The sequence below is a fragment of the Apteryx mantelli genome, chromosome 2 (assembly GCF_036417845.1).
Source record: "Apteryx mantelli isolate bAptMan1 chromosome 2, bAptMan1.hap1, whole genome shotgun sequence".
NCBI classification, from domain to species: Eukaryota; Metazoa; Chordata; class Aves; order Apterygiformes; family Apterygidae; genus Apteryx; species Apteryx mantelli.
Genome location: NC_089979.1, coordinates 135742443 through 135767733, shown reverse-complemented (window position 1 = coordinate 135767733; position 25291 = coordinate 135742443). Strand labels below are relative to the sequence as shown.

At 38.1% G+C, this 25291-nt stretch overlaps 1 protein-coding gene across 1 annotated transcript in view; it reads left to right on the top strand.

Moving 5' to 3' along the window:
- The window catches only part of HDAC9 (histone deacetylase 9), a 507021-nt gene that overhangs the window by 215665 nt on the left and 266065 nt on the right, over nt 1-25291 (top strand). The window contains exon 3 of the mRNA XM_067291613.1: nt 5305-5367. Within this exon, the coding sequence (XP_067147714.1) occupies nt 5305-5367 (63 nt within the window). The remainder of the gene's footprint in view (nt 1-5304; nt 5368-25291) is intronic.

Here is a 25291-nt window from a genome sequence, read left to right as displayed (position 1 = left end):
ATAGGCTCCCTGTATTGTTATACGAAGAGATGGTAGAGACCCATACATTTATCAAGTGTAGCATTCCTCATCCCCAAAACTTTGTGAAGTTTTATTCTCCCATTGTTTGTCACAAAATCCCCTAAAGATATGTCTTTCTTTGTCCCAGAAAATTTCTTTGAGGCTTGAACTGAGCTTAAGCATATTTAAAAATACAATTTTCTTCTCCTCACTTGAAAAATGCCCATCCTGTGGGTTCACGACATGGCAAAGAAAAAGCAACATGTATTCCTGCATGGGGAACACCAAAGAGTTGCTATATAGAAAACTAATCATCAGGGACATTCCTGCACTCCATCTTTCCAAACAGAGCACATGGATTAAGTGATCCATTTTTACTTTTCCAGGGTCTTGGAATAGGGATACTGTCCCTTAGTTCTAGGAGGGAGAAAAAACAAACTGCTTGAACTTCTCCGCTGATTTCTCTCTACCCTCAAACCATCTTCTTCTCTGGGGTAATAGTCTTCTGCTGTTCATTAACCCAGTTAATCCTCTAGCATAAGATGTAGTAATTTATGCTGGATGTTTGGGTTTCACATGGTACTAATAATATCTAATGAACTGTGGCTACAGAAACATCTGTTCTGTACAATGGCAATTTTTTTTCTTTTTTTTAATCCTGGAAATTAAGTGTACAAAAAATTAGTTAGGAGCTCTTTAGGTTGCAGAGATTAGAACTCAAAACTTCAGTACTGAAAAATGCCAGATTTACTGTTACCCATGCAAAGTTAATATAGCTCCCATTTGTTTATGCATTATTTTATATTGATAAGTGTTATTACTTGATGATTTTTCACAGAATACTTGTCTAATAAGAAAGGAGCTGAAAGAAGGTTGTATGGGACATCTGTAAGCCTGGGATATCCTAACTTGAGCTAGAGGCTAAATAACACTCTTTAATTTAGTTTTGTATATAACTAACTTTATATGATGCAAAAAATCTACAAAAATGAAGCAATAAGGGAGAAGAGTCTAAGAATTAATTTGCAAGTAAGAAACTGCAAAAGTTGGAACTACAATAATAATAATGAAGTTTCTGCTTCAGAATAATGTGAGTGATAAATGGGATTTGCTAAAAACCAAACAGTAATATATTGTTTGTGCTTAACAAGGAAAGGAGGAACAGAAAAGTACTACTTAATTATAATGTTGCTGAGTTAATAATGCAATAGAAATCTTAGCTCTTTTTAATTTTTGAGTGCTTAATTTCGTAGTCTTAATGTTGCATTAATGCTGTTTCCCAGTTTAATTTCCGTATATTTATTTGGTTTAGCAATTCAGAAGCAAAATGAGAGAAACACATTGTGAAACGCACTGTAATGATATCATAGTGCTACTAAAATGCCTTACATTTTCCATAAAGCTGCTGATTGCATTTAGAGTCACCTCAGCAGTGTTAAATCATTTCAACAGTTTACTCTTAGCTCTAGTGTCATTAAAGTTCTCTAAGTTTAGGAAATGTGTTAGAAAAACTGGAACAAAAATCTCATGTTTCTGTATGAAAATGTCACCTTATAACATCCTTAGCTTTAAAAATAAAAAACCGATTTACTTCAGGCATGAACCCTTTATCCTTCCCCTATGGGACTGTAAAGAAGCTATATAAAATCATGTGATCATACAGTTACAGACTGGGCTGACTCAGCAAAGTGTTTAACTATGTGTTTAAATTCTATTGAAATCAATAGAATTTAACATGTGCTTAAATATTATGTTGAAAAGGGATGGATTTACACAAGTGCTTAAGAGTTAAGCATGTCGCTCTTCTGAAGTAGGCCCATTATACATTGGAGTGAGTGGGAAGAATTCAGATTGTAAAAGCCCTACCTTTGGGGTGACTGACTTAATAAGTAAAATATTTTAACACAATTTTTATGTATAATCTAAAATATAAAACACAATGCAGTAGTCATTACAGTCTGTGAGTTAGCTAACATAGCATATATTATATGTCTGTCATTTTAAAATACGTATGCCAAAATTAAGAATGCTTAAAGCTAAGTATCTGGATGTACATTTCTGCCCTTGAAAATAGTTTGCTTTTTTTCAGTCACTGAGCTATCTGAGGTCAGATCCGTGAATGCTCACTATCTTAAAAAAGATGCAGCTACATTTATAAGAATATAAAAATGCATATGGATACCTAATACCAGGATCCCACACCAAAATTTTCTGTGTTATGGCCTCTTTTTACTTATTCCTGCAATGTTTCCCTGTAATACGAGACTGGTTATTTTGAGGCACTGAATCACTAAACAGAGTCACATTCTGGTTGCCTCAAAGGCGTAAGGAATTCCACTTCTTTAAAATTTATTTCTATGTTAGAGACGCTTTCTATTTCTACTGGTGGTCCCCCTTGTACTTTTGTCAAACCTCTCCCCTGGTGCTATACATTTCCCACAAAAGATAGGATATATTTGTTTTCAAAAGATAAAAGAACATTTACTTTCTCACTCCTTTCAACGTAAGTTATTCTCTTCCTGACATGGTTACAGCTCCGGCATCAGGTCCCAGTGGTCTAAGCAGGTCTCCCAGAGGCAGTGCCAGGATCCTTGTGAATGAGATATAGAAGCAGTCCTTTGGGGAACAAACTGTAATGGTTCATACACCAAACCAACTTGATTACTGACTAGTCTGAACCTAAGCTAACTCTATGGCACTTGCCATGAGAATATTATGAGTATTACTTTAAAAGTTCACGATATCAAAAATTGTCAGCTGTAAATATTACCGTGATACATGTGATACTAGTCCTGCGCTGTAAGGCCCTACCTGCCTCTGTGCTGCCCCTGCCTTTGGCCTTGCCCCAGCCGGAGCTGGGTTTATACTGTCTGCAGAGCTTTAGTTCTTCCACAGCAGAAGTGCCTCTTTCCCCTTTACCTTTTGTATGGCAGGGTTCTTCCTCTTTACAAAGCGGCAGAGGAAAGCAGAGTCACCGTGTATATGTGGTAAATTGGTGAGGGTGGGAGGGGGATAAAAGGCAGGGAGAGGGGGTGTTGAATTGGGGATCCTATTGGGAAAATCCCATTGTCAGCTGCTGCAGTCTCCATCTGTCCGAAGGGACAGACTGTAACTCTCAGCAGGATTAGATGATGTGGCATGTGGAGGAAGAATCAATTTAGGAAGAAGGAAGGAGATTTGAGCCACAGACCTCCAAAATGCCATAGATTATCCAGAAGTCATAGGAATATGACAGAACTTTGGTATTGTGAATCTTTTGTTGGGTATCAGAGTTGTGAGAAATTAAAAAAAAAAGCCCTTCACCACAATCTCTCACATTAGAACAGCAGACAGTTCATTTCTTGGCCAAAAGGCAGAAGTGAGCCTCAAATATTGTCCGGTATTCTTGCATCTTCAAGAATAAGAAATGCTTGAGATAATCCAGAGATTTGCTGGATCTTCTAGAAACCCCTGAGACAACCTCTGCATTGGCTTCTTTATTTTAGTGAGTAATTGCTTCCCTGTTGTCATTGCCACTACCCTACAGTAGGAACCTGGAGAGGTACTCAACACTTTGGAAGGTGCCTGGCCACCATGCAGTATTCATATAGTTAGGAAGCGAGAGGCTTTGGTCGCCTGTGCGGCAAACACTGTATAGCACAGCAGGGCCAGAGAAGTAAAGTATCATTTCTAACAGTGAAATGAATCTTGCCATATCTAGGTGTAGGTCTATTAATCAGCAAGCAGAATATGCAACTTTTGAAATAGCGTTATGAAAAATTAACTTGCTATAGCATGCATGAAGCCTTGCCAAGAGCCAGAGGAGTGCGGTGCTTTAGTCTGACATGCAGGCAAATGCTACGATTCTGAAAGCACATCACCTCATAAAACTGAGAGAGACGCAGTGCAAATTGCCTGCTGCTTCTAAATATAAGTGTGAGCTGCTCAGCCCCGTCCAAATTTTAATAAGTCAACAGAACAGTGGATAGTATGTAAGCATGTCTCGTTTGCTGTGCCACAACTGGTAACTTACTATAAGAATTGTATCAAGCACACTAAAAATGGAAATGCTGCTCATAAATGAAAGTATGAAGCCAGGTCCCCATTAACATGTCTCTCCACCTTCAGCTTCCCCTGGCAGCCCCCCCAGCAGTTTCAGAAATCGCCTCTTCTGAGCCGACTGCAGGTCCTGTATTGAAAAGGCAGCAGCAAGACTCTACTGCTAAAGCCAACTGCAGCGTAGCCAGAGAAACGGGCAACAAAAATAGCACACCAGGATTGCTGTGCGTGGGTGAGGCAGAAACCACATTATGAGCAAAAGCTTCCAGTATTATTTTAGAACCAATACAGAGGCCTTCGCGTTATGCTCGCTTTTCACAAAAATCCTCCCCGGGGGAGGGGAGGGCTGGGGGCCGGAGAGCCGAGCGTGGTGAAACGCCGTGAGTGTGGCTGTCCCTCGCCTTCAGCGGCGCCCTCGCAGCCTCCCTCGGTGGCGTGGCCGTGGCCGGGTGCTCGGCCCACCTCACGCGTGCCCGCGCCGGAGCCGGGCTGGCGGAGCGGGCAAGGGTTAACTGCGCTCGAGGGCGAGCGGTGGAGGATCGCAGTCTGAAAGACAGAGACTGGACAGCTGTGTTTGCTGTGGTATTTTTAAATGCATTAATGCAGGCTCCAATCGCCCGGCCATGCTTGACCTATTTTTGGCTCAGGCCAGCCATTGTTCTATTTCTGCCGCCTCTGGGCCACAGTGGTGTTGATTCATATGCAAATGCGGTGTCAGGAGCCGCGGCCAGCGCCGCCGAGCCCCCAGCCAGCCGGCAGCGCCGCGGGGACCGCAACGCTCGCAGGGCCGGGGGCAGCGCGGCTGAACCCTAAGGGGCTCCTCGTCCCTGGAAACGGTGCTCATTTGGTTTCGTTTTTTTTAAGAGGCTCTATGTCCCCCCTCCCCTCCCCCCCCCAAGAAAGCCTGAAGCACAAAGATATTTCTTCATTTCTTCTTCCACCTGCTGTTGGCTTCCAGAACACAACTGTTCAAACTCAGGGGTGCAGAGTCCACTGGGTACTTCCTCTTCTTTTGCGGCAGACTGGGGCTGTGTAAAGTGGATTTTGCTTTTTTCTCTTTCCTAATAGCTATTTGTGCAGATGCTTAAACGTTGCTAATTACTGAAGTGTTTTATCTTACAAGCCTCGCTGGAGGAGGTAGGACTACAGAGGGTCGCGCCTGACGCCCCTGTACAAGTGCAGTGATGAATCTCTCATGTAGCTGAAGTACAGCCGGTTGGAATATGCTGCAGACAATTTACGAGAGTGAATCGTGTTTTTCCTCAGATGGGGTTTCTGGACGGGAGCAGCTCTTGGCTCAGCAAAGAATGCACAGTATGATCAGCTCAGGTAAGAGCTCAGCACCGCACACTTCTCTGCCTCTGTGGTGACTTTCTCAGAAAATGCAACCCACCATAACTGAAAAAAAAAACACACAAAAAACAAGCCCCTCCTTTAAAGAACTGAGTTGATTTTTGTGGGCTTTTTTATAAGTTGTTGTTAAGTAATTCTCTCTACAATGTTATTTGAGATATCAGCTGCTGCTTTTGTTGGGGGGGGTCTGTCTTCTTTAGTCTGCTGCTCTCTAGCAAGAGCAAAAAGCTATCAACTGAAATATAGTTTATGATTCCTTTCTTGTTTTATTTGTTTTGTTCTGTGATTGCAAAATGGGGCTTGTGGTACAGAGAGAGCCTTCATCAGACCAGACCTTTTCAGTAGGCTGCAGTTAGAGCCCACCATAGGCAGCTCTGTTCGTATGTAATTTTGTAAACAGGACTTGGTCTTTTTGTGAGTTTCCTTTTCTCAAGTTTACATACAAAGGGATTTTTTATATTAATCCTTTCCCGTTTTCATAATGGTGTTGCTTTAAAAAATGTTAAAGCAAGTCTGTGTCTTTAATATGCATGGCTTATTTCCTTACTTTAAAAATATTTGGGAACTTGGCAGTGGTACTCAGATGTAATGACTCACTGAAATGTAAATTGGATGTATTTTTAATGAAGGTATTTCAAAGCTGCTCTGATAAAACGTTGGACGTTTCTTGAAGCTTTCTTATATTTTCTAGTTTCTTTGTTAGCTGTGTTTGAGACCTGCGCAGGAGGTACTGAGGATGAATAAAGCCAGAACTGTAGCCATTCAATTAAAATGTCAATTTAGACAGACTAAAAAAGTCTAAATTTCAGATTACATTTGCCCTTTCTCTCTTAAACTCTGGGAACTCCAGTTCTGGTTTTATTGGGCTGAACCTCTATCTTCGAGGCACAATGTTAGCTGCTTTATATATTTTGCAGTCCTGGGGTTCTGACTTTGTTTTTCATATAGTTGGCTTTAAAGAGGACCTGTACATAGATTAGAGTGTGAATAGTGTACTTTAGTCTTAGTTTGCCCCCCCCCCTTTTTTTTTACAAAAGTTGGCAGTGCTTCCCACTTGTTAAGCATGGTTATGTTTGTAGACCACAGATCTCTCAGAGTATTGCCTCTTTTGGTACACCTGTTGAGCCCATGTTTGTTTGGTTGGTCGTCTGGTTGTTTTTTTTTTTTAAAAAGGTCTGTTTCTTTTCCTGCTGTATAAAACTTATGCTGTCCTTATGTTTGGTTTTTTTTTTTACAAACAACTGTAGCGTAGAACTGTGGTTTCAGATATTAAAATAAATTGTTGTGAGAGATTATGTCAAATGGCAATACCTTTCCTATCAGGAAAGACTTAGATGTGTCTTAACCTTATGATTAGTGTTTTCCAGTATAGAAAGCCAAGGTTACCTCGTGATAATTATAGACTGAAGGAAGGAATGAGAAATTGAAAAACTATTACATGTAGTTTCAAATAATGAGAATCCCTGAGGGAAAGAAGACTTCCAACTGGTAATGTTTAGGATTGGCAGTTTTCCTCCTCTGTTAAGAAGATGCTGGGTTGTTTTGTTTCTTTTCATTTGAGGTTTGGGGTGGTTTTTTTGGTCCTCTCAAATAATTTACCATTTCTTTATCTTTTTAGAAGAGATTTTGATCACCAATTACAGTTCCCTTTTCAAGGACAGAAATCGAGTGAAGGACTTGTTTACAAATGTGAACAACTAAGCTGTAGCTAAGATAATGGATAAAAGCAGAAGGTTCTCTGAAAGTTTCTTTATAGTTCTGCAGAACCATCTACAGTGTTGACCTATTGCTCAAGAATTACTGCTTTTCTTTGTTTTTCCTGGACAGGTCAGCAGGTGTCCAGTGCTTTTGTATTGGACAGAGAGTTAACACTGACTGCTTTACCCTCCTCCCCTATTTTTTTAATAATACCTCAAATTGGATTTAGCTCTACATAAGTGAAAATCTGTTTTGTTAGCTCATGATGCTACCTTGTAACCACCAACTAATATTGCTTGAGTAATAGCAATTTTCTCAGTTGAAAGACAAGAAAAGGAGGAAATTTTCTGTAAGTTTATAGCACCGCTTTTCTTCACTGGAGACAAGGATGTCATGTAACATTTGATTTTTATCTGATATTACATTAGGCCCATATAACATTCTGTAGTACAAAGTAGAACAGAGTTGTTTTTTTTTTTCAATTGAGAGTCAAGATTGTTATCCAGGTAAGAGAAGTTTAAATATATATGTTCTGTAGAATGTAAAATATCCTTCAGTGTTTCTGTTGGCCTTTGTAATACACAACTAGACAGCAAGTAATTGACACTGTACTTAGTCTGCAGTTTAATTCATGTCACATGAAACCACAGAGTCTGGTGCTGCTGTCAGTTACCTTCAGCTCTCTTGAGTTCAGGGTCTTGCAGGACCAGGCCTGATTATTTTGTCTGTGTTGCCTCCTTCTATGCTGCATATAAGGGAAAAAGGAATTTCCCAGGGTATAATGATGTGCTCTAGTGTTAGGAGTAGCTAAAATCAGTCATTTGCTAATTGCAATGGCCTTACTTTAAAGTTACCTTCATTTACATACATATAACTTTTGCTCAGATTAAAAAGTTGCACATATTTAAGAAGAGAACAGGTCCATGAACATCTACAGCTTGCAGCCTTGATATTTCTTATGTCCTGAAATAAGCACAACAGAAGCACTCACTTAATGGATTTTTAAGTTTGCTAGTTTCAAGATGCAATGGGCATGTATTCTTCAACTCTAATTTTAAGTGCACTGGAGTCAGCCCCAAAGAAGATAGAATCAGTGTCCAGTGGATATATATTTGCAAAACAAACTGTCTAAGGAATTTCTGACAATAGCAGGCACAGGAAATACTCCTGTCATGTGAAGCAGTTCTTCTGCTATTCCCTCAATTACTGCTTTGCTTGTCTGTCTCCATCCCTGCTTGTAAATCATAGTATGAATGAGATGATCTGGATAGGTACCAATCAAAAGTCTAATTATGAATGGAGCAATCTAGATCGGCACCGACTCAAGAAGCTGTATAATTTACAGACACCTACACCTTACTGCAGAGAGCAGTCTCAGCTATCTTGAGAAGGCTGAACTAGATTCTCCCATATGGTACTATTGCTCTAAAATGCAGCAGCAAGTACTATGCATCTTTATTTTAGAAAATGATGCTGATACATTCTTATTTGGTATCATACTTGTTTTACTTTCAAGATTAAAAAAAAAAATTAGTGTCTAAAGCCTCTTATTTGGAAGATGGTACTGTTTAGCTGTGCTGTTGCTTTAATTTTACCCAAAGACTCTCTGTGCAATGCCACAATGGACCCTAGCTTTCAGTTGTCCCCTTACTTTACCACAATATAAATAACAAACTATAACCTCTTTAATAAAAGCATTTGGTCCAGCATAGTCCATGGCAAGAACACGTGTCAAAATATAGCAAATAACCGGTGCAGGACTATACTCATCAAATACACTTCAGTTGTATGAAGGGGAGGAAACAGCCTACCCAGCCATGGAGTCTACAGATGTGTGACTTCAAGAAGTAAAGCCAAGATTATTAACCTCTGGTGATTAAATACACTGTGCTGTTTTGCCAAAGGGTAAGGTTGCTGTGTTTGCTTCATTTGCCATATTTTGACATATACCCTTCCATTGGCCTTCCTAAATTCCACCTGAACTTTTATTGGATAAGGCATCCTCTACTTCTAGCCCAAAGCTGTTGTGTTGAAAAATCAGGAGTTCAAGGAGATCTTGCGTTTAAAGCCTTAGTTTGTCACTGATTTGACAGGTGACCTGAGCAAGTTATGTAATCCTGCTTATATCACTTTGCCCCTCTCTAAAATAAGGAAAGTAACACTGGTCAGGCTCATAAATCTGTAGGGCAGAAGTAGTCTAAAGAGAATATAATGATTCAGAATGATTAATTTGATTGATTCAGTCTACCTACAGGCTGCAAAATACTTGCAATTTCACAAATGTGGTAAGTGAATGTAGTCTCAGTATTTTCTGCATTGATCAAGAAATTCAAGCTGTGTCACTTGGATATAAATGGCAGAATCAGTGCTACATGCACCTTGTTGTATGTGGGGCCACAGGTCCCGTTAGCTGTCTTCCTTCAGTAAACCCTAATCTGGTAAAATTTATCTCATATGTTGTATCTATTGTATGTCTGGATGACCATGCATACACATTTGTGTAAGTGCATTTATGTTGCCTTCAGGGCAAGTTCTTGCGCCCATAACTTTGATATTTGTTCTCCTTTTTTTTTTTCTTTCTTTTTCCTGGCTGTACAAAGCCTTCACCTGCTCAACTGTTCCTGTGGAGAGATTGCATAAAGCAAAGTTATTTAAAGTTTCTGATATTTATGAAAAACTTGAATTATTTCCTTATTTGAATTGTCTAATGTACAGCTTTATACAGATACAAAGAATGATCTATGTATTATCTCAGACAGTAGCTCTTCAGAGGGTTTACTAGTACCAGAACTAAACAGTAGCTCTCCTCTCTTTGGTGTGTTGAGCTAAATCACTTTCTTGGAAAAGAGTTTTTTACTTTAGCTGTTTATTGTTTTAGCTGTTCACCTTTATTATACATATTGGTTTGCACTGCACTCAGAGGCATGTGGTTTCAACCAGAGTCTTTCTTCATGTAAACCTGTGTACAGAATCCATTTATTTCATTAAGATTTGTGCTGGATATGAGGAATAACTGTTCCTATTGCCAGAACTTTAATCAGACTTCTGTTTCTACATCGACTGCATGGCCCCTTTCTTTAGCACAGTCTTTGCAGAGATAAAAGCTGTGAGAAATCAGAACATTCAGCCAGATAGTCTGCAAACATTCATCTCTCCTTGTGTATGTGTGTGTATATATGTGCCATATACATATGAATTTCAGGTTTTGGTGGGTAGATAGTGGGAAAGGTTTCAGGTGTCATTTCATTTTAACTTTTTTCAACAACTATTGTTTTATTTTTATACAATGGGTATGATGCAAAACATTCTAGGGAGAGTAACGGACAGATATTATTCTGAAAAACATGAACATCTGAAATGCCCTGTTCCGTGGATCTCTTTAACAGGCTGACTCCTCTGGGTCAGTTATTCTTAGCCTAGTTATTTTCATCTTATGGCATTACAGGTCTAAGATTAGCCTGTTAGGCGTTATCATGCCATCTGAGTTACCTCCTAATATAACTGTACACCGGAATGATTATTTATAGACAGAGCATTCTGTCATTTTTGTGTTATTTCTGGTAGTTTAAATAAAGAAGAGCAACATTCAAGAAAAACCACAGATTCCTTCCTGCTGCCAAAACAACACGATAACTGCCTGCTAAGGGGCAATGATATTGTTTAAAATGTGTGCTTGCTGCAGATGCAACATCCTCTTTATCTCCTCCACTTCTACTGAAAAGAGGTACCTCAGGGTAACACTCACTTCTCTGGAGGAGGGAGTGGGATGCCAAAGTGATGTCTTGCACCAGGGAGAACAGGGGATTCAGGCTGCTGAGGAGAACAAGGATATCCACGGTCTATTTTTAGGGACTGGCACTGTCAAGCTCCATGTTCAGTGCAAACATGTCACATATGCATACAGCTCCTCAACATGGACCCTTCTAGCTTCATTACGTAAATGTAGTGTCTTCTATTAATTATACTCCCAAATGCATTGCACAGACATTACGGGAGGGTTCAGCAAATGGACACATTTTTAGCAAACCGTTCTTTATGCCGCTTTATGCTGCAAACATTCCTGCTTATGAGGAAAACTCGATTCCTAAAGCAGACCTGTCACTCAAAATGCAGTAAGGCATATTCTGCCCTAAGGAAGTTCACTGGCATCTTTGTGGTTGTATAGGTGTAACTAGGAGCAAGATTTTAGTGGCTGTTTGATGAAGAGCAACAAAAATAATAAAGTAGGAGATTTTCAGCTGCATGTTGCTGCAGCCTCTGAATGTAATTGTTGCTCAGGAAGCTGGCAATTTATAAAACAGTGAAATACCGGTGGATTATAATAATCTAATGAACTCTGTCTTTTCTTTTTTTCCTTCCTCCACTAAATAAATGGCTTGTTTCTACCTCTGTGCATATTCTGGATATAATCAAGGGGCAGTTAATTTGTTCTACTTCAAAATGTTACTCATGTTAAAAGGCTTGCAAAGGCAGTAGAAGCCTTTATACAGTTGAATAAATATGTGCTACTGTTAAATTCTCCCATTATATGATATGCAGCTTTTTTCTTTATGTGAGGTTTGCAGTCTAACATTACTGTAAAGGTACTTTGGCATTTATTATAATCTGAGCATAGCTAACACATCTGTTTTATTTGTTTTGTGTCTCCTGGTTTGAAACTCCTTCCTGCTTCTGGAGTGTATAAACATGACAAGAGCTCCAAGAATTCAAGCCCTTTGTTGATGCCCATGCTTGAAATGCAGGACAGCTTATTCTAATGATAACACATTCCTTCAGGTAATAAAACTGAGTATCATCAAAGGAGACAAGAAAAAGAACACATGAATCCTTTTAAAATGCCAATTTTATAAATCATGTTTTTACAATCAAAGATGATTGTTCTCTCTCATGATCCATGTGGCTGAAGTATGCAGACCACAGGGAGGAATAACAGCTATTCAATTTCTGTGCAGTCTGGAATGGAATGAGGAGAAAGCTTAATGTTAATTTAATAATTTCCCCCAATTGTTCTGTTCTTAATCCAAGTTTCCTTTTCTTTCTCGGTGCCCAAGGCCAGCACCTTGTTGGTGTCCAGCAGTAACAATATGAGAGGCAGCAGGGAACACAGACTGTTAGTTTCAAATCTTACATAAAAACTCCTTTTGGTCTTTGCTACTCCTGTGTAACTGCTGTAAATATGTTAGTGATGGCCTTTTATTTAGCTGTTCACAACACCCTTTCCTGAAGGAAAAAAAATTCTTAGTTCTCTCTATCTACTTGTTTGATCCCTAGATCAACACTTTTATTGAAAAACATGCTTTATTTACCCAGGCTTATCCTTTTTTTTTTTTTTTTTTTTCTCCTATGGGTACAAAGGAAGTGAAACTTCTGGACTGGTCTTGTTTTTGGCATTATGATTTGAGATGTAGAAATGCACATATGGCATTATCACCAAGAAACCTGAAATAAAATCCCCAAACTTTGTGGGATTTTATGCTGAGATGAATAGTGACAGAATTCATACTTCGAGGTGCATAAAGAGGTGTAAGAAATAGCATAAAAACAAATTGTCAGTATGAGTTTTATCTGAGTAAATCTACTTTTATAGCTAGATCTATGTTGTTTAAGGACTAGATATAGAAATGATTTAGATGCCTCAAAATTCTGACCCTAAAAATCCTTGCTCAGCAGCTGATGAAATCTAGTGAGACCTAAATTCAGGAAAACACTTTACCTTGGAAGTCAAGTAGATGCTCACCAGCCTGTGGTATGTGTACGCTCAAAACTGCTCCAGACTAAGAAGGCAGATCTACTCCTTTCCATGCACATATCAGAAAATGGGTGTCCTATCATTTGCTGTCACTGTTCTTCCTACAGGATCTATTTCAAAAAAAGAACAAAATTTTGTTCTTCTGTTTCTTTCAAGAATTGACAATGGGAGGAATCCCATAGGAAATAATAAGCCTCACCTGCATTTCTTCAAGTAGTATGAGGTGAGTTACTCACAGGATGGAAAGTGGCTTGAGGAAAATATTAGAGAATTTTATAAATGGAGTAGTAAAAGTGCAAAGATTAGCAATGCAAGCACTTCCTATCTTAAAATGCTGCTGTGAGGGAGGCTGGAGAAAGAACTGAAGATGCAAATGAATTATGTAGGAGGTGGAAACTAGAGGTGATTGAAGTACACATGCTAACTATCAGGGAAAGCAGATGAAAACTTTGGGTGAAAACAATTATGAAAACAATTAACTTTAACTGAAATGAGAAACATTTCTGTCAAAAAAGAAACAGAAAACATAATGACAAACCTGTGGAGAAATCAGAATATTTTAGAATTAGCAAAAGTTGTTAAAAACAACTTAGGGCTGCTTTATTCTTGTAAGTGGTCACACAGTAAGCTAGTATTCAGGGATTCTCTCCCCCCCCCCCCATCATACAGACTATTTTTCTGTTTTTTGTATGAGAATGAGTAATTTGTTTGGGAGGGGGAGAGGTGTGGGACACTGAGTCTGTTTAAGCACACACTACAAATTGTGCTACATCTCGCCATCCCTCATCTCCCCAGCCATGCCTATAGCCCAGCGCTCCTGGAGAACCTGCAGAGCAATCTCTCCAGGGCTTTTACAATGAATTACCATTGCTGTGCCACCTGCACCATCCCTAGCTTGCCGTTTCTGCTTGGCCTAATAGGCAGTTTTCTAAGCTTTGTGCTTCTTTTCCGAGCTCGGTGCTTATTTTCTGTTTTTTTCCTCTCGTGCCAAAGCATACAGGGTGATAATGGGGCAGCTGGAATTTAAAGGGAAAGGAAGGAAATTACAAATGACAACAACAAAGAGCTATAGGCAAAGAAGTAAACAAGGAATGCTAATGTAGCTAAATTAAGTAATGGTGATGCTATGGATGAATAAGGATAGTGATACTGACATAGCTATTTTGTTCAAAAAATGAATGGTTAGAAATGGGTAATTCTTTCTAAATAAGAATTACCCTTAGGCTAAAATTCTCAAGTATAGTCTCAGACAGAATAAACCTCTCTCTTTTTGCTGATATGCATATACAATTACAGAAGATGTACATGCATACACTTCGCATCAAATCCTACCTCTTACCCCCTCACTGCCTGGGCACATTTTGAACTTAACAACCAAACTAAAATTTGTCAAAAGTCCGAGGACCTTAGAGTCTCCAAATTTAGTTTAGATGAGCTTAAATGAGTGTTCTCAGGCGTTCTAAGTGATTTTCCTTGTCCTGCAGAACTTATAGCACACAGAAGACACATCCCATAAATTTCCTATCTATCTGCCATTCTTCATCTGCAAATGTTCAAAGAACTGTAGCAGCACCCATTTATTCCTGAAGACTTCAGGAAGTCATTCTTAAGGACCCACTTTTGTTACTCCCTCTAGAGAATACTAATACTATGGTAGTGGCTAGGAGCTTCAGATGTAGTCCAAGATATGAAACAATTAGCTACCAAATAGACTTTAGTGTCATGCTATGGACTTCTGAAAGAAGAGTGAGAGACTTTAGAAATCCAGTCTTTATTACTTTTCTCATTTCTCTCTCTCTCCTTTTTTTTTTTTTTTCATTCCTACTGCATGTGAATACTATGTTTTTGAACATTTAGATGTAAGGTCTCAATATGTGGGAGAGAGGGAGATCTCTAGAGACAACAGCTAGCATTGCAGGGAAGGAAAATGAGCAGTCTTATCCTTTCTGTATTCCTGGCCATTGATTCCTCCGCTGAATAGTCGTGTCCCTTGTACTGGCACAGGTATTCATGTGTCCACTTGGAACTGATGGGGTGAACAACCAGCCCAGGTTAAAGCATAACCCCATGTTTACTGTGCAGCTTCAGGTGCTTGTTCCAGCATGGGGAAGGAAGGAGTTGTCATCAGGGCCCGATGGGCCAGAGATGGGAGACGGAAGGCAGAATATTTTCCTTCAACGTGCTATGGCTTATACTGGTTTCGAATATGTAAAATATACTGCTGCCTGAGAAATCTTCAGTGCCTGGAACATACACCCCTCACTCTTGTCAACATTTAAAGGACAGAGCCTAAAATTTCACACCCAATTAACACCTTGTTAAAATCCAGTTAACTACATAGCACTTTTCCATTAAGTAGAGTTTATGCTAATACTGTCCCAATGAAGCTGCCAATCATTACCTTTTATTATCTATAGGATAAGCTTCATCTGTTAGTATGAAGGGGAAATGCCCTACAAAGTATACATTGTCTAGCTTTAAGTGGGCAATATAAAATGATATCTGTATTGGCCTCAACAGCCTGCAGCAAATGTGAATATAATGGCAGCACCCCCAAACCATATCAGCCCTGGTGAGGTGCCATGTATACAGTCTGCTCCAGGAAAGCCTGCATGGCTCCTGCATGCCACTTTTGCTCCATTTTTTTTTAATCACCTCTTTGTTGAGAAAATATTTTGCCAGACAGTCTCCCATGGTAATCCCTCCTATTCTCCTTTATTTTTGTAACTGAAGAATGCTCCCACATGCCCTTAGCCTTTCTAGATTATCTGGAAATCAATAGAATTCCAGTTATGGGAGCAAAATTTTTCTTCGTTTGGTGCTGCTCCCTATTTGCTACTTATGAAAGATACCGGTACCTAGGTAAACCAAAACCAAAAAATAAGTGATGCTGACATGCTAGCAAACAGGTCAAAAGGATCTTGTAATTGTTCCAGTTGTTGCTGTTCATTTCTTACTGAATGCAGTCTCAAGTTTAATGCATATAATTTGACAAATTGAGGTATATTTGCTAAGTGCACTTTTTTTTTTTTTGGATCAGAGCTCTTCAAAAATGATTGTGCTCTTCACAGTAAGACACAAAGTAGAGGGTACAAGATCTGGAGGCAAAGGTTTTTTTTTCATTGCTGGTCTATTGCTATGAAAGTCTTTACTACTGAACTGGTGACAGCCACAAATCATGAGTGGGACAACATGTAAAGCCAAAAACACTGATTATGAACATTTATGTAGGAAATAATGTGTTTTCTCTAGCTGTCAGAACTTGGCATTAGAACTAATTGTCCAAAATGTCAGTAGAAAAGAAAAAACTCTACTTTCTTACTAGATAACATTTTCAGATGTTTGAACTTTGTGATTATGAATGTAATTATAAGGTCTACCCAGAAGCCAGTAGCTACTTTTCACAAATGAGAAAGGCTGTATAGATCGTCAAACATTTCTTCTCTAAATCTAGCTTACCTTTACTTGCACTCCCCGGAAGGCCCATAGTTATGTCAATAATTCTCATTTATAATATGATCACATTATTTTCCTCTTCCAACATAGACAGACGAATGCTGAAGTGGATATAAATAATATGTGCTCCATTTTAGGACTGTAGCAAAAAAGCATGGTAGTTCAAATGAAAATCAGCCCCTTTCTTCTTATGGAAGGAAGTCTTTCTAAGCTCTTAATCATCTTAAAACCAATTAGCCTTTTCCTGTTTCTGACATGGTTCCCTTTGAGATAGGATAATCAGAATGGAATATTCCTGATGACAAAGCCGCGTTGATGAATATGAAAACATACTTTTATCCTACTTTCTGTACTTCCTGTTCTCCTGTTTGATTCCGGCTGTACATTGACCACATGTTGTCACTGAGCTGTCTGCAATGACAGCCATCTGTTTTTAAGGTTAAGTTAAGGTTAATAAAGCGTAAGGTATACCTCCACTCATTCCTCCCAATAGAAATTACCTTGCATGTCCCAAAAACGAATGAAATCTTGTATTTGGTTTCCCCATTGCAAAGCTTTATGAGGACCTCTGGCATTCCTCAGAGCCTTCCATGAAATATCCTCAATAGATTTGTTTCATCTGTAGTTTTAACCCAATCAATCTTTTTTCCATTATTCCAGACATATATTAAACCAGTGATTCCTGTAGCCTCAGTGCACTATCAACCTTTTTCTAAGTTCAAAAGGAATATTTATTTCCCTTCTGCTTTTATCTTTAAAACTGTTTCTGATCCGTGATAGAATTCTTGTAACTTCACGCAAAGCTCGAAGAAGTTTACACAACACAAGCTCTTCTGAGACACCTTGTGAAGGACCTTTTGGAAGTCCAGATAAAGTCTGTGGAACACATCCTTAATTGGTACAAAAGGTCATAGTGGTACTGAATTCCAGGCCCTTTTTGGTCACCATTTTGTTAACCCTTTGAAAGAATTTCTTATGCTTTCATGTTGCAAAGTTTGCATGTAACTAAAATTCAAAGCTCATAACTGCAAAACTACAGAGTCAGTTTCCATCAAACTTGATTTGTTCTGTAAATGTCGATAAGATTAAAACAAGTCACATTTAAACAAAAATTGGCTCAGCTGTTGCTGTTAACAGAGGATATAGTTTCTCAAAGAACATATGGGGAAAGAATCTCTCTCTCCCTTTCTTTTTAAATTACATATATGATTCTTACTTGACTAAAATCATTTTTGCTAAATCTCTTATAAGATTAATCTGCAAGCTCAGACAAAACATGAGAAATTTTAAATTCAAAACAATTTGTTGTAAAGATGTCACCAGAAATGAAAGCAACTACAGTAGCTCATGCATTTCAACCTTGACTAGAGTGTTCACAATTGTAACGGTATAAATGGATCATATTTAAAATGAACAAAGTATGCTTCACATTCTTTTGCAATACTGTGTGTAGTTCTGATCCAAAGAGTTTAAAATGAAAAGAAATTATAAAGATTACAAATCTGATACAAGTACTGCAGGATAAAACATATCAAGAGGGATTAAGGGAGCTATATTTATAGTCTATAACAGAGAGAACTCGAGGGACATGGGCACAGGCTATAAATAACTTCAAGGTACCAATATAAATGAAGGAAGGGAATTATTTGTTCTCAAAAGATGGTAAAACATGGAATAATAGCCTGAAGCAAAGAAAATAAAAGTTTAGTTTAGATTTTAGAACTTTTTTCTAACAATAAGAGCTGTTGAGAGCAGAGACAAATAACTATGGTAGGAGGGTGAAACACTACCTAAAGCACCAACTACAGCTTTTCAGTTACTTATTAAAATGAGTCATAAATGGAGTCATGATGGAGTCCAATTAGATGCAGTTGTGTTATAAAATTCACAGGGCTAGACTGTGACACAAACATATTTTTTGATCATCTTACCTGTTATATTTTCTAATGCTTATGTTTCATGATATATATTCATTTACTGGGAAAATTACATATATAGAACTTTCCTTCCAAGATTATTGTGCAGTTTTGTCCAGATTAAGGGTAAAAAAATGACATTATTAGTCACTTATATTAGTCACTCAGTTTAAAACCCCATTTAGTAGCAGGTTTATAAAGTCATTTTATTTTAATCAAATGGTGGAGTCCACCCACCATTACTGGTTCTGGAGACAGGGAAGAAGCCCTTCTCCATTTAGCCCCCAGCTCGGAGGGTAGCTTTTGAACATTGTGACCTTGGGTTGCTGATAAGCAAAATACCTTGTGTGAATCTTGCATGGTCGTGTCAGAATAGTGGCCATTTGCTGGATGCTGCTAATTCCCTCAAATGAAACAACTCAGGTAGGCTGGGTGCGGGCCTGCTTTAAATTGAACAGTTCCCTAATATGGCCATGAGAAGGAAAAGGAGGGAAAAGGGACATGAACTGCAGAATTGATGCAGGTCAGTTCTTCATCTGAGTGTTGTAACCAGCCCATGGCCCTCAGCTGTAAACCTTTTGAAACAATACAGTTCTGGTTTAGGTCATGTCAGGTACATGTTCTGCTTCTGTTCTTTCTTTAGTTCAGTGTGTCCTTGGGACTTCCTAACACTGGAAATTTTGTTGTGCAATTTATTTATTGAGAGGATGTTTTCACTGTAACCCAGCAAAGAGAGAGCATGTCACACCATGCCATCAGATAAATACAGGGGGCTTGAAAGACCAAAAAGTTCTTTAAAAAAGTGGTGGAATATATGTGTGAGTGAGAGAGAGAGAGAAAGTGACTGAGTAATGGTGAAAAACTGCACAGATATGTTTGGATCTGTACAAATGCCATGCCACTTACTTGATCTTTCAGCAGATGTGTGACTTTTCCAGTACTAATGCTCTTTCTGTATGTCATGAAAGCAATATGACAAAACATTAAGTAGGTAGTTTTGTTATCTTTCCTTGTCTAACATATAATTCAGTAGGCAGTGATAGTTTTCTAGGTATTTAGTTTAGGCTTTCATTGTTACAAGCAATTGTTAGAAGTAAGTATTGTTTGAGTTAATATTGACCAAATCATGTAGAAATGTTTGGTTTGTGTTGCTTTAAGAAATATATGGGTATTTAAAGAAGGAGAAGAACATCATTTCCATTTCCATTTTGTTCTCAGCTGTTTTACACCCTTGGGCTGTTACTGCCATCAGAGTGCTTAGCTGCTGTTAAATGAGAGAGGGCCTGCTCTTGAATTAGAAAAATCATCTGTACCTGAAATTTCTAACCAGTAGTGGATTGGATCCACTGGGTTGCAGATCAAAGCTTGAATCTTTCAGCTATTTGCATCATGCTTAGTTAATACTTATCTCTTTTCCCTACCTTTTTTCTGTACTTCTTAGCTATCAATTTTCTCATCTTTCTTAAATCTCTGTTTCAATAAGATAGTTGATAGTATTATTTCATGTGGATAATAGAAGAAAAAATGAAAATACTGTGTGATGGAGGGCAGCAGCAGTAGGGATTTGATTTTATGTTTGGCACATCTTTTTCTCACCCCTGCTTGGCTGCACTCTCAAAACCGGATTTCCTCTTCAGTCAGATGGCAATGCTGGAAGAATATCTTTGTCTCACTCAGTGGCCACCCTTCAGAATAAGGAGTGCTTCACCTGCCAGGCCTGGCAGTATGGTGCCTTTAGACAGATTGGATACCTCTGGCCCTACTGGACTTGAGATCACTTAGAAAAGTCCTGGGTGTAGCCTTGGAAATCAGCAATAACTGCCTATCATCTTTCTGTGAGGAGCAGACACTGGCTGCCTCCTGGAGTGATTTGGCTCATTGCACTCCGCTGTCTGCAAATCTTACCTGTTGACACCAGCATACTGGCAATTTGCTGGGTACTGCTCCTTTCACTCAGGTGAAACAAATGCACAACATGAAGTTACAGGGAACTGTTGCTGGGAAAGGTGCAGCCTTTTGAGGGTAGACCATTAAGAAATGATAATTCTGGTTTACTTTACATATAGAGCTGTGTGCTTGCAGCCTGTAGAAAATGTAGTATTTCTTAATTGCTTTTTCTTCACAGGGCTTGCCATGATGTTTTCCTCTGTCACCTGTGCATCTGTCCTTCTCTAGGCTGGGAGATGCCACAAAAAATTACAGGTTGCTTCTTTTGGAGATGATCCAGCAGAGCTTGCTGGTGCCTATTCTTGGACTTCCTTGAATTGCATTTCTTTACACTGGCAGAAAAGCTCAAAGGTGCTGAACATTGTAATAACTACATAGTGGTCCCTCCACGCAAAAATATACACTTTCCACGACTGAGGAAATAAGGTGAAACTGTTTATAATCTGGCTTGGGATTCTTTGGCCTGAAGGATGTTATATATGTGTAAGATTTGTTTAGTTATAAGGCCCCTATGCATTTTAAAAAGAAAAAAGCCCTATAGTAAACCATTGGAACATTATGGAAATCAGAAGTGGCTAAATTTAGTTGATAAAAAAGCTGTTAATTTCCTGAAAATGATAAGATGGCACTTTCACCTTTACTATGACTTTTTAGATCAAAGAATAAACAAATATCTGCAGCCCATCAGATTTCCAATGAGTGAAAATGACAGATCAAAAGTCTAGTTATTTGCCATGCATCGTGACACATTTCAATGTTTAATGTTTGTTATATTTTGAATGAGCTGTCCATAAATATTTTCATATATTTTTCTGCCAAGAGGCATCTGTCTTATACTGTAAAAGTCCTTATCACTTTGTTTACTCATTTCACCTTCTTGACTGACAGTATCCTTGTTTCATATTGACCTTTTCCAAAGTTAAAGACAAGTAAGTCAACTTTTTTTCTTAATTGTTGTTTTTATTGGCATTTTTCCCTTGTTCTCTTTTTCAATTTATGCAAAGCTGTGGATTTAATCCTAACACCTTTGGAATGCTTGGATTCTGCTTTGATGTTATGAAATCTGTCCTCGTGAGGTGGAAAAAAAATTGCTGAACAAAAAACCCCCAAGACTTTAAAAAAATATTTTATAATTTGAAAAATGTGACTTATGTCTTGTTTGCATTTTGTCTATATATGCAATTTTTAGAATTCACTCAAATTACTTGGATAATTTATTATCATGAAATAGGAACAATTATTAGTTATATTGGTATTAGTAGCTTTTGGCTTTCTTGCAGACTCCCTTAAGACATGTTTGCTTCCTTGATAAAATGTACAGAAAAGCTCTCTGACCATTAGCTGGGTGCCAGTTCCAGTCCACCTCACTGTGTTTGGTGTGTCTCCTGAATAATGAGGAATGTTGATCAGCTTTTCACACTGATAGATATCCTGCTTGTCCAAAACAATCTAAAAATTTATTGCTGTTCCAGAATTGATGATCTTAAGTTATGTCTGATGGCTGCTGGTAAAGTCTGGGATTAAATTGCCTTCTTCATTTAATCACCTGCCTTTCAAAAAAAGTACGCTCTGATTTGAAATTTCCCTTTGTGCTTAGGCCAAAAGCAAATATGTGTGAAGGTTTGCATACTGTTACTAACTTATAAGGGAGAAGGAAGACATAAAATTAAGTATTCTTACTTGTTATAGAAAGAACAAAATCACATGTTGATGTACATCAGTCTTTAAGAAAATATTTTATCCTCAGCACTGAGGCCTCAGGGCTGCTGTGCACAGGTGAGCCTCAAGCCTGTGCAAAACTACATATTTTGACACATTTCTTTCATCACCTCTGTCTATACTGTAGTCATTGTTCCCTGAGAAATAAGATAATTATATTGGCAGTTACCTTGCCACAAGTAAGCAGGGAAGTAAATGAAAGCTATCGCACCTGTTTTATTACAATGCTGTGGTCATACCATTGGTAAGAGCCCCGGGACATGCATAGAGGTCATTTGGGGGTAAGGGCCGTAGTTTATTCAGTTTTCTAAGTCTGGAAATTAATTCTTGAGAAATAAAGTTGTGAATAAAATAATGTGTTATGCATATTTAGTAGCATATGGACTTTCTCCTGCAAGCTGTTGACTATTCCTGTTCTGATCCAAGAAGACAAGCACAGTATGCTTAAAGCTGTAATGTTTAGAGGCCCATGTATTCTTCATCAGTCTGAAATGGAATCTTTTATACCTCGAACCTTTTATACCTTGACCTCATTCCATAAGTCTATTATTGTAGCATACCTTTTGTTGACAGATTCTGAGAAAGTCACATTAGGAAAAAGTTCTTTATGTTTAAAGAGTTAAGTAAAATTGAAAGACCAGATAATTGTTTTGTAATAATTGTTTCCTCAGAGTAATTACAATTACTATGGTAAAATGATGAAGTCAGATACTTTCCTCTGTCATAGTAGAATGTCAAAAGATCTTTGACTCATCATACTTGAGAAGTTGGTGCGGTAGTAAGTATTCAAGACTTCAAGATATTATCTGTGTTTTCAGAGTGTTTCCTATTGAGTTCAGTACGGTTTGGATCAAACATTAAAGTTACCTCTTTCCTTGAACAGAAACAGAAGTTCCAAGAACTGAGTTTTCCTTCCTTAAAGGAGAACCTTTCTGGCTTGATCTCAGCTGAAACTCCTGGTGGGAAAGCTTTTATAATAAGATCTGATATAAATGTACTGAGTTCTTTAGCAACTATTCAACAAATGATGTTTGTTGTAGGGTTTTGTTATATAGTACTAAAACTTACAGCAAAGATTTTACAGGAAAGATGACAGCAAAATATTTTCTGGAAAGACTGTGTAGAAATCTACTTTTACCCTGTAGGAGCAGCACTATATGTAAAATTTGCAATATTAATACTATTCATTTATTCATAATAAATAATAATAAATCAGTAAGGGCTTTTTTCAATGGCGTCACTAACTTAGATGGAAGCTCATCTTCTTAAGCTGATTACAGCCTTTGAAAATGCTATTTAAAAATTTCTTTCCTTAAATCAGAAACAAATATTTTGAGGAAATACCTCTGGTAGGAGTAGAAATGAATTTCTGGTTTCATCTTTACAAAGAACTTGTAGGTGAATTTATTTAAATATTTAGGAAACAACAGGACTGACAAGTTTATAAGAGGCCTTAAATTGGGTAGACTATAACTATGAGTTACTTGGAATTATATTACCTGAGCTTTTCAGCTGCCAAGGGAGAATCCATTTTAGGATACTAACGTGGAAAGATTATCAAGTCACAAGTTACATCTGTTTCCCTTTATTTTTAACCATCTGTTAACACGAAAGAACCAATAAGCCTTTTCTTTCATCTTCAATGGCTATTTTGTTATTACAGTTCAGTATATGTGTGCTGATTTTTCTTGTGAATTAAAGCCACATTTTTGTACCAGGTTAGAATAGAATAGTCATTGTAGCAGTAGTCAAAAATGTTGAGGTTTACTTGTAAACAAGATTGTCTTTAAGACTTTCAGACTAGCGTGATGTGCTACTAAATTCTATGATTTTGAAGGAAATGCTGCTAAATACTTGTGAGGTTTATGAAGATGCCATTCTGCTGTCCGCTAAAATGCGGCTTGATTGTTTTTTATTTCATTATTTTTGGCCAAAACATCTCAAACATTTTTGAGAAAGGAGCTGGACAAAAATAAACTCTTTTGTCTTTTAAAAAGTTCCAGCACTCTTTCTTATGGGAAATTCTAGTGCTTTCTATGCTTTAAATCAGGAACTTGATCTATGCTTTAGGTCAGGAACTTGGCTGAAAGGCAACTTTTCAGTTTCTCCCTGAAAAAAATTTTTTTTTTGGCCAAATTTAAATTGCAGATCAAGTTTTGCTATTGTGTTGCCAATAAAATGTCAAGGTATTCTATTTTCAATGAGCGTGTTGCATTCTTGTCCTTTATAACACTCTTGTTATTCAACACAGAGCTGCTGAAAGCAGACGTCATCCAATTATGGGTACCTGGATTGGGAGTAGGAGCCTATTTATCCTGAACTGCCTTTCATACTGCTCTACCTCCATCACCAAGCATGGTAGGGATTTTGATGAAAGGTTGGCAATTGGAACCATAAGAGAGAGAAGGGGAAAGAGAAAACTGTGGCTGGTGGCGGAACCATGTGCTCAACCAAGGAGACTGCGGTTAAGGACTCAGACTACCGAGGAATCAGGACGCAGTGGGAAAGGTGGGATTTCCTGAACAATAGGAGCTAGGAGGAGGAAGGATGGAAGCAACAAAGAGTGCATGGAGAACCTGAGGAGGGGCATAGGTGCAAGAAGCCAGTAGGAATAGGGACTGCATAACCACATTACATTTTCTTCCTGCAGGACCTCTGCCTTATACTATTTCATCCAGGGGAGACGAAAGATGAAAACATTTTTATAACTTCCTTGCTCCATGTCTAGCTACAGCCATTGTCAAGTTCACCCCATTTATATCTTACCCAGCATGCAAAATTTATTAATATCTTCCTGAGATCACCTTATATAACTTTCCCAAATATTAATGTATTCACATAACACCTCCTGTGAAATGAGGTGTATTGTTGTTGATGTGTTGTGGATGGGAACTAAAGCATAGTGCATTTAAGATACCAAATATCCATTAATTCTGGGTAAGGACATTAAACAGGCAAGGGCTTGAGGTTTCAGCCCGCTTTCTTTATATAATTTATGTAATTATTTAAGGCTTTATTATTTGAGGGCTTAACTTCGCAGTCTTAGTAGCATTCTATTAATAGAGTCATTTAATATAAAAAAAAGTTTAATTCATCTTTAAAAAGCCAAATATTTTTGTGAGGCAAAAGATGATTTGTCTTTATCCAGGGAGAAATGAGCTTCACTAGAGGCAAAGAATAATTAACTGAACCTTCTGCTCTGCTTGGTGGAAACATTATATATGGTTCCTGAGAGTCATAAAATTTTCTTCCAACATATCATTGGTTTGGATCCTGCTAAAGCCTGTTTAGGTAAGAATTACAGTAAGTGACTGATAGAAAACAAGTGCAGAGGATAGCATTTCTATGAAATGTCATCAGTTCTTGTTGAACTATCTTTAGTGGTTCTTTTTTTCTAATAGCATTTCTGCAACAT